We start from the raw sequence: 13,747 nt of genomic DNA, 5'->3' as shown, positions 1-13,747 counted from the left end.
CCGCGCCGGTGGCGGAGCCGCTCCCGGTGCCGGTAGGCGGCAGTGCTCGGCGCTCCGCGCTGCCGCCGCTCCCCGCCCGCTGCCGCCCAGCCCGGAGGAGGCGGATGCGATTCCCCGGCTGCCCGTGGCTGCTCGGCGGGGCGGCGGGGCCCGGCCCGTGCGCAGGCACCGACAGCGGCCCCGGCCCCGCTCCCGGCCCCGGCCCGGCCCCGCTCCGCGCTCGCCGCCGCCGCCGCCCGGCCCCAGCCCCAGCCCCGGCCGCGGCCGCCGGGGCCCGGCCCAGCTCCGCGGGGCCATGGCCGAGTGGGCGCCCGCCCAGGTAAGCGCGGCCCGGGGCACCGGCACCGGGAACCGGCCGCAGGCGGCGCCGCCCCGCCCGCCCCGCTCCCGCCGCTGCCCGGCCCGGCCCCTCCGGCAGCCCCGGCCCGCGGGGCCCCGCCGCCTCCGGGGAGCGCACCCGCTCCGGGGTGGCCCCGGTGCCCCGGGACGCGGCTGAGCGCCCCCGCCCCGGGGTGTCCGCGCGGCCCCGGGATGCGCCGGGCACCGCTGGCCCGGGATGTCCACGAGCCCCGGGATGCCCCGGGGTGCCCCGGGATGTCCCCAGGGACGCGACCCGCCATGGCCCCGGTGCTCCCGGGATGCGCCGCCGACCCGGGATGCCCGGGTGTTCCCAGCGTGTCCCCAGGCACCTCTGCCCGGGATATCCCCGTGCCCCCGGGATGCCCTGGGATGCCCCAGGGTGCCCCGGAATGCTCTGAGCAGGATTCAGCGCGGGGATGCCCCAGGCACCTCTGTCCTGGCATGTCCCTTTATGTCCCCAAGGTGTCCCTGGAGCTCCCTGGTCCCCACTTGCCCTGGCTGCTCCCTGCCCACCCAGCCCCATCCTCCTCCCGAGTGGGTTCCAGCCCGGGCAGACCCAGGAATGGCTCCCAAGGGACGGGGGATCGGGGTGACAAGTTGGGAAGGTGACCATGGTGACCTGCCTTGTTCTGGGAGGGGCTCCATGGGGACAGGGATGGGCACTGACCCCACGGCCACCCTGGACTGCCACTCACTGTCCCCTCAGCCCGGTGGGCATCGCACACAGGGGTCCCCTGCCGTTCTGGGGCTGCTGGTGGCCAAAAGCCCTGGAAACGGGGAGCAGAGGCTCCAGGGGGTGCCCGTGGGCCTCCTCCCACCGGTGCCCTCCCCGTGGCCCAGGTGCAGGAGTGGAACATGGAGGCCCCTCACCTGATGCCGCTGCAGCCGCCGCTGCTGCCGGAGCGGGCGCACGTGCGGGAGGCGCAGCTGCACTCGGCAGAGGCCTCGCTCTGGACCGTGGTGGCCACCGTGCAGGCCATGGAGAGGAAGATCGACCTCCTGGCCACCCGCCTGCTCAGCCTGGAGGGCCGCTCGGGCACGGCCGAGAAGAAGCTGCTGGACTGCGAGAAGACGGCCATGGAGTTTGGGAACCAGCTGGAGAGCAAGTGGGCAGTGCTGGGCACCCTCATCCAGGAGTACGGGCTGCTCCAGCGGCGCCTGGAGAACGTGGAGAACCTCCTGAAGAACAGGAACTTCTGGGTGCTGCGGCTGCCCCCCGGCCCCCGGGGCGAGGTCCCCAAGGTAGGGTGTCCCTGGGGGCTGCAGGACAGTGGGGGGACAATGGGGAGCGGGCACTGCTGAGCCAGGGGGTCTTGTCCCCGCAGGTGCCGGTGACATTTGTTGACATCGCCGTCTACTTCTCAGCGGAGGAGTGGAAGAATCTGGAGGAGTGGCAGAAAGAGCTGTACAACAACCTGGTGAAGGAGAACTATGAGGCCTTGCTGTCCCTGGGTAAATGTCCCTTTTCCCCCTGTCCTGGCAGGATGGAGCGATGGCTGTGTCTCCTCAGTGGGTCCCCAGCATGGGTGGCCTCGTCCCCTACCAGTGGTCGGTGGTGGCACTCACTGTGTCCTGGGACCGTTCCAGAGGGAATGCTCCATGGTTCATGCTGTGTGTGGGGACAGGGTGACACACCATGCCATGCCACGGTGCTGCCCAGGGGGCTGGAGAGGGTCCCTGTCCCCCAGAACCCAGGACCTGAGTGTCCACACTACCTCCAGCACGGAGGTGCTGTGGGATTTAGGCACCTTTGCCAGGAGGGACGCCAGGTCCTGGCAGCCTGGTGTGTCCCCAGAGTGTCCCCCGAAGCCTGGCTGACAGGGAGGGGGTGACAGGCACGGGGTGACATCAGTCTGTGTCCCTGGCAGATGGGGCCCTCTCCAGAAGCGAGGCCCAGCCCCGCAGCGAGCGCGGGGACGGGCCCTGTGTCCCTGAGCAGCGGGAGCTGGAGCAGAGGGAGCTGCCACCGGACACCTGCGCGGGTGAGACACCGCGGGAGGACCCTCCCAATGTCCCCACTGTCCCCAGTGTCCCCAGTGGCCCCAGTGTCCCCACCCTCCTCACCAGGGACGCCTCTCCTCCCTCCCAAACAGTCCCATCCCCACCGGGCCCAGTTCTCCAGCTGTGAGTGAGTGACCCCAGAAAATCCATGGCTGTTGTGCTGGAGATCTTGGCTATCCATCACTGGGAGATCCACGTGTCCCCTGCTGCCACCACCTTGTGTCAGGGCCCTTGGGCTGTGTCACAGTCACCCAGTCCCATCAGCCGTGCCATTGTCGCGTGTCCCCAATGGGCTCTGCCACAGTCATCTGTTCCCAGGGGTTATGTCTGTCCCCAAGGGTCACCCAGCCCCATGGGCCATCTCAGGGTCACCCATCACCAAGGGCTGTCCCACAGCCACCTGTCCCCACAGCTCCCTGGGGCTGCTGGATGTCCATAACTGCTGTGGGATGGGGGTGTCCCCTGAGGCCGGGGTCCAGGGGTCACACTCCGGGTGTGGTGGCCGTGGGTCACACGTGTGGCTCCATCCCGGGTGTGGTGGCCGTGGGTCACACGTGTGGCTCCATCCTGGGTGTGGTGGCCGTGGGTCACACCTGTGGCTCCATCCTGGGTGTGTTATGGCCGTGGGTCACACGTGTGGCTCCATCCCGGGTGTGGTGGCCGTGGGTCACACCTGTGGCTCCATCCTGGGTGTGTTATGGCCGTGGGTCACACGTGTGGCTCCATCCCGGGTGTGGTGGCCGTGGGTCACACCTGTGGCTCCATTCTGGGTGTGGTGGCCGTGGGTCACACGTGTGGCTCCATCCCGGGTGTGGTGGCCGTGGGTCACACGTGTGGCTCCATCCCGGCCCCGGCCAAGTCTCTCCTCGTGAACAGAGTCGCTGATCTCCACCTCCGACATCCTGTCCCGGATCAAGCAGGAGGTGGCCTTCGTGGGGGAGCAGCAGTTCCCGGAGGAGCGGGGGATGCCGCCAGACCCCTGTGCAGGTGAGCCCGGCGCTGAGCCTGCCCCACCGGCGCCGTTCCCTCCCGTGCCCCCCGAGCAGGGCCTGAGTCCCTGTCGCCGTCCCCGTCCCTCCCTGCAGGCGCGGACGCCCTGATCACCGCGCACGACTTCTTGTCGTGGATCAAGCAGGAGGAAGAGCCCTGTGTCCGGGAGCCCTGGGAGCTGCCCGAGAGGGAGATGCTGCCCCCGGGGCCTGGTCCTGGTGAGCGATCCCCGCCGTGGGGCCGGGGTGGGGGGAGCCCCCCGCAGGACGAGCCGTGACTCGGGGACACGCCCGGTGTCCCCGGCGGGACTGACCGGTCTCTCTGTCCCCTGCAGCCAGCGAGGGGCTGCTGGTGAAGACGGAGGAGCGGTGCCCGCACGCCGAGCCCCCCGAGGAGGTGGGTTTGCCGGGCAGCTCCGGGGAGCTGCTCTTCCCCGGCACGGCCTTCGGGACCCCCGAGGGACAGGCGGCGGTGCCGGCCGCGGTGGCCCTGCCGGCGCAGCACAGACTGGGCAAAGCTCCGGGCCCCGAGGCGGGCCCGGGGGCCGATGGCGGGGCCGTCCCCGCGGCGCCGCCGGGCCCCGCCGAGGAGCGGCCGCACGGCTGCGCCGAGTGCGGGAAGAGCTTCAGCGGCAAGAAGAGCCTGCGGATCCACCAGCGCAGCCACGCGGCCGAGCGGCCCTACCCGTGCGCCGAGTGCGGCAAGAGCTTCAATTGCCACTCGGGGCTGGTGCGGCACCAGATGATCCACCGCGGAGAGCGGCCCTACAAGTGCTCCGAGTGCGGCAAGTGCTACAGCCGCAAGGAACACCTGCAGAACCACCAGCGCCTGCACACCGGCGAGCGCCCCTTCGCCTGCGCCCAGTGCGGCAAGAGCTTCATCCGCAAGCAGAACCTGCTCAAGCACCAGCGCATCCACACCGGGGAGCGCCCGTACCAGTGCCCCGCCTGCGGCCGCAGCTTCCGCTACAAGGAATCGCTCAAGGATCACCAGCGGGTGCACGGCGCCGAGGCGGGGCCGCCGCCGCTGCCGCCGCCCGGGATCCTGCCCCCCGGGGACTAGGGCCCGCCCCGGCGCGGACTGCCACCCCCGGCACCGGGACGGCCCCGGCCGCGCCGCTTCCCACCGGGCCGGACGGGGGCGGGCGGGGAGCCCCGGGGCGGGACCGAGCCTCCCCCGCCGCCGACGGACGCTTCACCCCCGCGCTCCCCCCACGGACGATGTCGCCGCTCGGGGTGGGGGGCAGCCCCCGCCGTGTCCCCCCGCGCCACCCCCGCCTGCCGCTCTGTCCCCTCGCCCCCGCTGCTTATTTTTACTGCTCCCCCCGCGCCGTCCCGCTGTACAGTGCTTGGGGTGTAGTTTTGTATGGACGAAGCGATACATACGGAATAAAGTCGTGCTGGGCTGCGGAGCCTTCAGCGCCCCCGCCGCGGGTCCCCCCGTGCTCTGTGCCCCGTCCCGGGGTCCCGCGCCCTGGGAAGGCAGCGGCAGCAGGATGGGAAAGCGGGAATGTCCTGCGGGCACACGGGGTACCGGGAATGGGTTGTGGGTTTGGGAGTGTGGCGGCTCAGGAGGTCCCAGTGTCACCGCCTGCGGTGGACTCGTGCCGGTGGGGCTGTGTGGAGACCCCCACTCCTGTCACCGACCCATCCCTGGGTTCTTCCTGTCCCCTGTCCTTGCCCCATCCCCAGGTCCCTCCTAGCCCTGATTTGGGGGTAGGAGATTTGGGGATAGGAGATTTTGGGATAGGAGTTATTTCACACGATTCTTTCCCCACAGAATCCAGGGCCTTTCCTCAGGCACGCCAGGGTCCCCAAGCTGGGTGTCACCATCCTGCTGGGAGGCCACCACCAGAGCTGGGTGACCCTGCGAATGCCACAGCTCCTGCTGCCCCACTGTCCCCTCCCAGGACGTGGCAGTCAAGGGGCCCTGGACGCTGAGGGCTGGGAGAGGGGACAGCACAGGGGACACAGCACAGAGGGCTCAGCAGTGCTGTCACCCTGGTGTGGGCTGCAGATGGAGGGGGAGACATTGCAGGGGTGCCCTGGGGACACTGCACATGCTGTGGGGACACTACACCACCTGCCACGGGGACCTCAGACATTCCCTGGGGACCCTGCACACTGTCCAGGAACCCTGCACCCTGCTGGGGACCCCAAGCACTGCTGGGGACACTGCACCTTGCCTGGAGACCCCAAATGCTGCTGGGGACCTTGGACACTTCCCGGGAATCCTGCACATGCTCTGGGAACACTGCACAATGCTTGAGGACCCTGCACACTCCCTGGGGACACTGCTGGGGAACTTGGACACTGCCTGGGGACCCTGCACACTGCCCAAGGGGCCTTGCATGATGCCAGGAACCCTCCACACTCCCTGGGGACACTGGACAGTGCTGGGAACCTTGGACACTCCTCTGGGACACTGCACACTCCTGGAACCTGTCAGGCTGCCTGGGCCCTGCACGCTCCTGGGGACCCTCTGAACCTGCTGGGGACACTGCACACTGCCCGGGGACACTACACACTGCCTGGGGACACTACACACTGATTGGGGACATTTCACACTGCTTGGGGACATTTCACACTGATTTGGGACACTTCACACTGCTTGGGGACACTGCACATTGCTTGGGGACATTTCACACTGCTTGGGGACACTGCACACTGCCTGGGGACATTTCACACTGATTGGGGACATTTCACACTGCCTGGGGACACTACACACTGATTGGGGACATTTCACACTGCTTGGGGACATTTCACACTGATTGGGGACACTTCACACTGCTTGGGGACACTGCACATTGCTTGGGGACATTTCACACTGCTTGGGGACACTGCACACTGCCTGGGACACTGCAAACTGCTTGGGGACATTTCACACTGCTTGGGGACACTTCACACTGCTTGGGGACACTGCACACTGCTTGGGGACACTTCACACTGCTTGGGGACACTGCACACTGCTTGGGGACACTGCACACTGATTGGGGACACTTCACACTGCCTGGGGACATTTCACACTGCTTGGGGACACTTCACACTGATTGGGGACACTTCACACTGCCCGGGGACACTTCACACTGATTGGGGACACTGCACACTGCCTGGGGACATTTCACACTGATTGGGGACACTTCACACTGCTTGGGGACACTGCACACTGCTTGGGGACACTGCACACTGATTGGGGACACTTCACACTGCCTGGGGACATTTCACACTGCTTGGGGACACTGCACACTGCCTGGGGACACTTCACACTGCTTGGGGACACTGCACACTGCCTGGGGACACTGCACACTGCCCGGGGACATTTCACACTGCCTGGGGACACTGCACACTGCCCGGGGACATTTCACACTGCTTGGGGACACTGCACACTGCCTGGGGACATTTCACACTGCTTGGGGACACTGCACACTGCCCGGGGACACTGCACACTGATTGGGGACACTGCACATTGCTTGGGGACATTTCACACTGCTTGGGGACACTGCACACTGCCTGGGGACATTTCACACTGCCTGGGGACGCTCCTGGGCAGGGGCCCCTCCACATTCCCCCCACGATGTGCATGCCCTCACCCCACTCCAGGTCCACACAGCTGCACAGCACAGCTGCTGTTCCCCAGCCCTGATCCACGGTGCTGGGCTGCCCCACAGGAATGGGGTGAAGCTCGTTTGTCCCATGGCCTTGTCCCCATCCAGGGCTGCAGAGCCATGGGACAAACGGCTCCCCTGGCCCAGCTCCCACACCCACACAGAGATCACACACAAAACCATCGTTTCTGGGTTTTTTTGGAGGCGTTTTTTTTTTTTTTTTAAACAGAAGTTTTATGGTTATATGCAAATTAGGTCATTAAATGATTTGCATAAAATGTTCGCACGTCAGCGACTAAGTGTTTCTAACTCCCACCCCCCGACAGGTAGTAAATCCTACTGGACCGGCGCCGTCGGGCCAGGCCGCGCTGTCACGCGTGTCCCCCGCGGGCACGGCGGCGTCACCTCGGGGCGCTGCCGTGCCTCAGACCCGCGGGGCCGCGCCCGGAGCGCTCCGAGCTCGCCGGGGCAGCGCCGGCCGCCCGCGCCCTCCGTCCGTCCGTCCGTCCATCCGTCCGTCCTGTCCTTCCCGCGGGGATCCGTCCGGGTGCCGCCCGCGTCACCGCACGCCGTCCCCCGGGGCGGCCGCGGGCACTCGGTGTCCGTGGCGGAGCGGCTCCCGCCCGTCCCTAGCTGTTGGTGAGGAAGAGGCGTCTGTGTCGGGAAGCGGAGCCGCGCGGCCGCCCGCGGCGCCGGCCCCGGCCGCGGTTACCGAAGGGGCTCCGGCTGGGCACGGCGGTGTCCGCCCAGGCGGCGCTCCCGGCCGGCGGCGGCTCGGGGAAGCCGGGCTCGGCTTTGGGCTGCTCGAGGAGCGGGCTGGGGTCGCGGCGGGGCTCGGGGGGCGGCGGGGCCGGGCTCTGGCGGGCGGCGGCGCGCTCCTGGCGCAGGTAGCGCAGCTCGTCGCGGATGTCCGTGAGGACGCCGAGCAGGCGGAACTGCAGCTCCCGGTCGCGGGCCCGCTCCTCGCGCTGGGTGGCCCGTTCCTCCTGCCACATGGCCAGCTCCTGGTGGTACAGCTGGTCCCACTGCTCCTCCAGGTCGAGCAGGTGATGGATGCTAGTCCTCCAGCTCTCGCGGCGGTCCTCGCGCAGGCGGGAGCAGCCCAGCCCGCGGCCGGGGCCGGCGGCGGCCGGGCCGTCTCCGGGCGGGGAGGCCGAGGAGGGCAGCGACTCCTCGGTCAGGGCGCCGTGCAGCGGGGAGCGCGCCGGGGGCTCCTCCTCGGCCGCAGCCTTCTCCCAGGTGGGCCCCATCAGTACCCTGGGCAAGGCGCCCATCTCCGGGCCCGGGCCGCCCGCCTGCTCCTCGGGATGCGCCGAGTCGAGCCCGCGGCCCAGGGCGGGCAGGTCGGACACGCCCTCGTGCCCCCAGTCCGAGTGAGCGTCCGCGGGGTTGAGGGAGTCCTCGGGCAGGGAAGTGACGGAGCCCTGCGAGCTGCACCGGCGGATCAGCATGGCCTGGCGGGACAGCTTCATGTCCTCCTCCGCGGACATGGGGGCCTCGGGCCCCGGCTGCGCCCCCGCGGCCCCTCCGTGGCCCCTCTCCACCTCCCGGCCTTCCCGCTCCTCCTCCTCCGACATGGAGGCGTAGGAGACCAGGGACTCGTTCCGCAGGGACGGGGAGATGGCCGACGCGTCCGGAGTGCGCAGCTCCGGGCCCGACTCGGCTGCGAGAGAAGAGAAGAGAAACCTCTGGTGAGAGAAACCACAGCACTGCCCTGGCCCCAGGCCCTCCCCAGCACGTGGGTCCCAGCAGATCTCCACCCTGACCCAGTGGATCTCCATCTTGAGTGAGAGGACCTCCATGCTGACCCAGTGGATCTCCATCCTGACATGGAGGATCTCCATCCTAATCCAATGGATCTCCACCCTGACCCAGCATATCTCCATCCTGACCAAGTAAATCTCCATTTTGACCCAGTGGATCTCCATTCTGAGTTAGTGGATCTCCATCCTGACTCCACTCCCAGCAGACTCCATCCAGAACCCCACTGCCATTGCATCTTACCCCAAACCCTGCTGCCAGAGGATCTCCATCCAGATCCCACACTTCCCAGTGGATCTCCATCCTGACCCAGTGGATCTCCACCCAAACCCCACTCCCAGTGGATCTCCATGCAGACCCAGTGGATCACCATGCAGACCCAGTGGATTTCTATCCTGACCCAGCAGATCTTCATCCTGACCCAGTGGATCTCCACCCAGACCCCACTCCCAGTGGATCTCCATTCAGACCCAGTGGATTTCTATCCTGACCCAGTGGATCTCCACCCAAACCCACTCCCAGTGGATCTCCAGCCAAACCCCACTCTCAGTGGATCTCCATTCAGACCCAGTGGATTTCTATCCTGACCCAGCAGATCTCCACCCTGACCCAGTGGATCTCCACCCAAACCCACTCCCAGCAGATCTCCATTCAGACCCAGTGGATTTCTATCCTGACCCAGTGGATCTCCACCCAAACCCACTCCCAGTGGATCTCCATGCAGACCCAGTGGATCTCCATCCTGACCCAGTGGATTTCTATCCTGACCCAGTGGATCTCCACCCAAACCCACTCCCAGAGGATCTCCGTGCAGACCCAGCCCGTCTCCATCCCGCCCTGCCCCCAGCCCCCCCAGCCCCCCGTGCTGCTCCCGCCGTACCGGGGCCGCCCTGCCCCTCTCCCCGGTACTCGCAGCCGCCGGCGGGGTCGGGGCTCTGTCCCGGCAGGCGCGGCGCGGCCGAGCCCTCCACGTCGGGCAGGGCCGAGGGCTGCCCGTTGGTGTCGATGTAGATGCTGGGGTGGCTCACGCCGGGCTGCAGGTGCATGAAGGGCTGCTTGGAGGCGCCGGGGAAGAACAGATCTGCGGGACACAGAGGATGCGGCCTCAGCTGGCGGGGACACGGCGGCCCCAGGTACAGACGCTCCCGCAAGGGCATCCTGCGCCATCGCTCAGCCTCACCTGCCCCAGCGCCATCCTGAGCCCCCCGGGGGCTGACAGCCCCTAATGGCAGAGAGTCATGGGCTTGGGGAATAACCTGAGCTGGGAGGGACCCACAGGGATCATTGAGCCAACTCCTGGACCGGCACGGACACCCCAAAATCCCACTCTGACAGGGCTGGAGCTGTAACCATTCCCTGAGGAGCCTGGGCAGTGCCCAGCACCCTCTGGGGGAAGAACCTTTCCCTGATTTCCAGCCTGACCCTCCCATGGCACAGCTTCATGCCATTACACAGGATTTCTTCCTTCGGCCTAGAACTCTGTGCCTAGCACATGACAGCCAAGTCTGGGCCACATGGATGGAGCCTATGATGCCCCCAGTGAAACCAGAGAGGCCACTATGGGATCAAAAAGCATCAAATTAAAGACAATAATAAAGAAGAACAAAAATCACCCGCTCCTGCAAAGCTTGAGGTGTTCCTATGAATACTGTTGATCTGGCAGAGCTTTCCCAGAGAAGCTGGGGCTGCCCCTGGATCTCTGGAATGTCCAGTGCCAGGCTGGATGGGGCTTGGAGCACCCTGGGATAGTGGGAGGTGTCCCTGCCCATGGCACAGGGTGGAACAGGACGAGTTTTAAGGTCCCTTCCCACTCAAACCACCCTGGGATTTCTATAACTCGCTGATCCCAGGTTATTTCCACAGAGGATTGCTAATCTCATTTCCCTACCCAGTGGCTGGCACTTGGGTACAACAGGACCGTGACTCTGGTGGATGCTGCAACCCCAAGACAAACCTCAAAGTCTCTTTCGACAAGGCACAACAGCCAGCTGAGAACCCCAGCATGGCCGGACATCCCTCAGGGAGCGCAGCCAGAGCTCCAACCACCCTGTGCCCGCAGAGCCACCACCACCCACCTGGGTCCAGGATGATCTCGGGCTCCGAGTCGTGGCTGGCCTGCAGGAAGGTGGACGCCACCATCTTCTCGAGGGGCGTGAGGCGCGGCTTGTGCAGCGGCCCCCCGGCGCGGTTCACGGGCAGGTGCTTCTTGGAGGTGATTTTCTTCTTGACGTCCAGCCGCAGGTCGCGCCACTTGTGCTTGAGGTCGTCGATGGAGCGCTCGGTGTAGCCCAGGAAGTTGACGCGGCTTTGGATCTGGGTCCAGAGCTGCTTCCGCCGCACGGGGTGAGCCCGCAGGGCCTCGGACCCGTACAGGGCGCTGAAATGCCGGACCACATTCCAGACCAGCGTCTCGGTCTCGTCATTGGAGAAGTTGGCCTTCCTCTTCCGGCCAGACGCTGGCATCGCCTGCGAGGCTGCGGCAGAGGTGGAAGGGGCACAATTGAACCTCGGTCCCCACTCCTCTCTCTCGGCTCCTGGGGGGAACATGGGGCTGCGGGAGCCCGAGGGAGCCGCGGAGGAGGGAGCCGAAGCAAGAGCCCCGGAGGCATCCATGGCAGGGGAGGCTTGGGCCGGGGAGGATCTAAAGAGCCGCTTCGGCACAGCACGCGGCACGGGCGCACCGCATCGCCTCGCCCGGCTCGAGGGCACCTGGGAGGGGAGAAAAGGAAAGGGCAGCGGTGGCTGGTGGCAGCGCGGGGGGACGGCCAGGGCCCCCCGGCTCTCTCCAGCCAGAGGCACCCGGGAGAGCCCCCAGGGTGCCGTGGACGGGGACGTGGCCGTGCTGAGCGTCAGCACCACGGTGAGGGGTTGTGGTGAGCGCCTCGGGCACGGCACCTGCCCTGGGGCCACGCAGCTGCCTCACGGGTGCCTCAGAGCACCTCGGGGCCAGGATGAGGGTCATGGGGACACCTCAAGGCCACGGCAAGGGGCTCACAGCAATGCCAGCCATGATGGGGAAAGTCTTGGGCATGATGAGCACTTCAGGTTCCCAGCCAGGGCCTCGGGGCCACAGCACTGACCAAGGACATGAGCACCTCAAGGCCATGGTGAAGACCTTGGCCAAGAAGCAGGCCTTGGCAAGGGTCTTGTCCATGGTGAGAGCATTAAGAGCCTACTGAGGACCTTGGAGTCATGGTGAAACCCATGGCCACAGTGAGAGCCCCAAGGCCATGGCAAAGGCACCATGAAAGTCCTTGGCCATGGTGAGCAGCTCAAGTTTGCAGGGAGCACCCTGGCACCAGGGCAAGGACCAGGCCATGGCAAGTGTTGCAAAGCCATAATGAAGACCTTGGCCATGATAAACACCTGAAGAGCCCATGAGAGGTGAGGAGCCACAGAAAAGACCTTGACTACGGTGAACACCCCAAGCTCCCAGCGAGGACCTTGTGGACACAGCAAAGACCTCGGGCACGGTGCACACCTGGAGCTCCCAGCGAGCACCCTGGGGCCACGGCAAAGACCTCGGCCATGGTAAACACCGTGGCCACAGTGAACACCCCAAACTCCTCCTGAGGAACTTGGGACCACATCAAAAGCCCTGGCTGTAGCGAGTGCTCCAAGGCCACGGAGAAGCCCTTGGCCATGGTGCTCACCTGGACCAGGTGCGCACACCTCAAGCTCCCACGGGCACCACGGGACCACAGCAGAGACCCCCGTGCCCACCCCCGGCTCCCATCGCGCCCCGGAGCCGCAGGAACCCCCAGGAGCAGCGCAGCGGCCTCGAGCGGAGCCCGCAGCCCCGCGGTGCCCCCGCCGTGCCCCGAGCCCCCTCCCCATCCCGGGGCCCCCGGCAGCGCCCGCACCCGCGGCCTCGGGGCGCCCTTTGCCGGGCCCGGGGCGCCGCTCGCCGCCCTGCCCCGGCTTTGTTCGCGCTCCTCTCGCCGGGGACAAAGCGGCCGGGCCGGGGCCTGCCCCGCGGACCCCCCCCCATTCGGGATCCCACCGCGGGCGGGTGCGCGGGGCGGGCACCGGCCCCGGCCCCGCGGCTCCCCCCGGCCCGCCGGCCCCCCCGGCCCCGGGACAGCGCTTACCTGCGCCGGGACGGGCGTGCGGGGCGCGGGGGGCGCGGAGCGGGGCCCCGGCGGCGGCGGGAGGGGGGGCTCAGGTCCGGCGGCGGGTAATGGCTCCCGCCTCGGCGGAACTCGCCTTCATTTCCTCCGAGCGCCGGCGCGGGCCCTGCGCGACACCGCGGCCGCGGGCTCCCCCTGGCGGCACCGCCGCGAACCGCCGGGGGCGGCGCCGAGAGCGGGGACAGCCCCGGGAGGGACGGGGAACCGGGAGGGGACGGGGAACCGGGAGGGGACAGGGAACCGGGACAGCGAACAGGGACAGCCTCGGGAGGGGACGGGGAACCGGGAGGGGACGGGGAACCGGGACAGCGAACAGGGACAGCCCCGGGAGGGACGGGGAACCGGGAGGGGACGGGGAACCGGGACAGCCCCGGGAGGGGACGGGGAGCCGGGATAGCCCCGGGAGGGGACGGGGAACCGGGACAGCGAACAGGGACAGCTTCGGGAGGGGACGGGGAACCGGGAGGGGACGGGGAACCGGGATAGCCCCGGGAGGGGACGGGGAACCGGGAGGGGACGGGGAACCGGGACAGCCTCGGGAGGGGACGGGGAACCGGGAGGGGACGGGGAGCCGGGACAGCCCCGGGAGGGGACGGGGAACCGGGAGAGGACAGCGAACCGGGACAGCCTCGGGAGGGGACGGGGAACCGGGAGGGGACGGGGAACCGGGAGGAGACAGTCAACCGGGAGGGGACAGCGAACCGGGACGGGGAACCGGGAGGGGACAGCGAACCGGGACAGCCTCGGGAGGGACGGGGTACCGGGAGGGGACGGGGAACCGGGACAGCACAGCGGGACCGGACAGCCCCGGGAGGGGACGGGGAACCGGGAGGGGACGGGGAACCGGGACAGCCCCGGGAGGAACAGCGCAGAGGGAGAGGACAGCACACCGGGACCGGAC

At 67.7% G+C, this 13,747-nt stretch overlaps 2 protein-coding genes across 2 annotated transcripts; one reads left to right on the top strand and one right to left on the bottom strand.

Annotated features, from left to right (window-relative positions):
* The first annotated feature begins 1,407 nt into the window (after positions 1 to 1,407).
* LOC131560842 (zinc finger protein 282-like) lies at positions 1,408 to 4,651 on the top strand. The gene is made up of 6 exons (XM_058809835.1): positions 1,408 to 1,602; positions 1,686 to 1,812; positions 2,229 to 2,342; positions 3,238 to 3,342; positions 3,447 to 3,569; positions 3,686 to 4,651. The coding sequence occupies exons 1-6, from the start codon at positions 1,438 to 1,440 to the stop codon at positions 4,411 to 4,413; spliced, it is 1,362 nt and encodes a 453-aa protein (XP_058665818.1). The 5' UTR covers positions 1,408 to 1,437; the 3' UTR covers positions 4,414 to 4,651.
* Positions 4,546 to 12,930, bottom strand: LOC131565762 (uncharacterized). The gene is made up of 8 exons (XM_058816826.1): positions 12,808 to 12,930; positions 10,792 to 11,190; positions 9,597 to 9,797; positions 7,668 to 8,618; positions 7,296 to 7,584; positions 6,941 to 7,065; positions 5,181 to 5,294; positions 4,546 to 4,865 (listed from the first exon to the last, which is right to left on the bottom strand). Exons 2-8 carry the CDS (start codon positions 11,177 to 11,179, stop codon positions 4,546 to 4,548), a joined length of 2,388 nt encoding a protein of 795 aa, XP_058672809.1. The 5' UTR covers positions 11,180 to 11,190; positions 12,808 to 12,930.
* Between the last annotated feature and the right edge of the window lie 817 nt (positions 12,931 to 13,747).

Source organism: Ammospiza caudacuta, chromosome 1, assembly GCF_027887145.1.
Source record: "Ammospiza caudacuta isolate bAmmCau1 chromosome 1, bAmmCau1.pri, whole genome shotgun sequence".
Taxonomy (NCBI): Eukaryota; Metazoa; Chordata; class Aves; order Passeriformes; family Passerellidae; genus Ammospiza; species Ammospiza caudacuta.
Note: the sequence above shows the minus strand (reverse complement) of the source record. Positions and strands in the feature narration are given on the sequence as shown.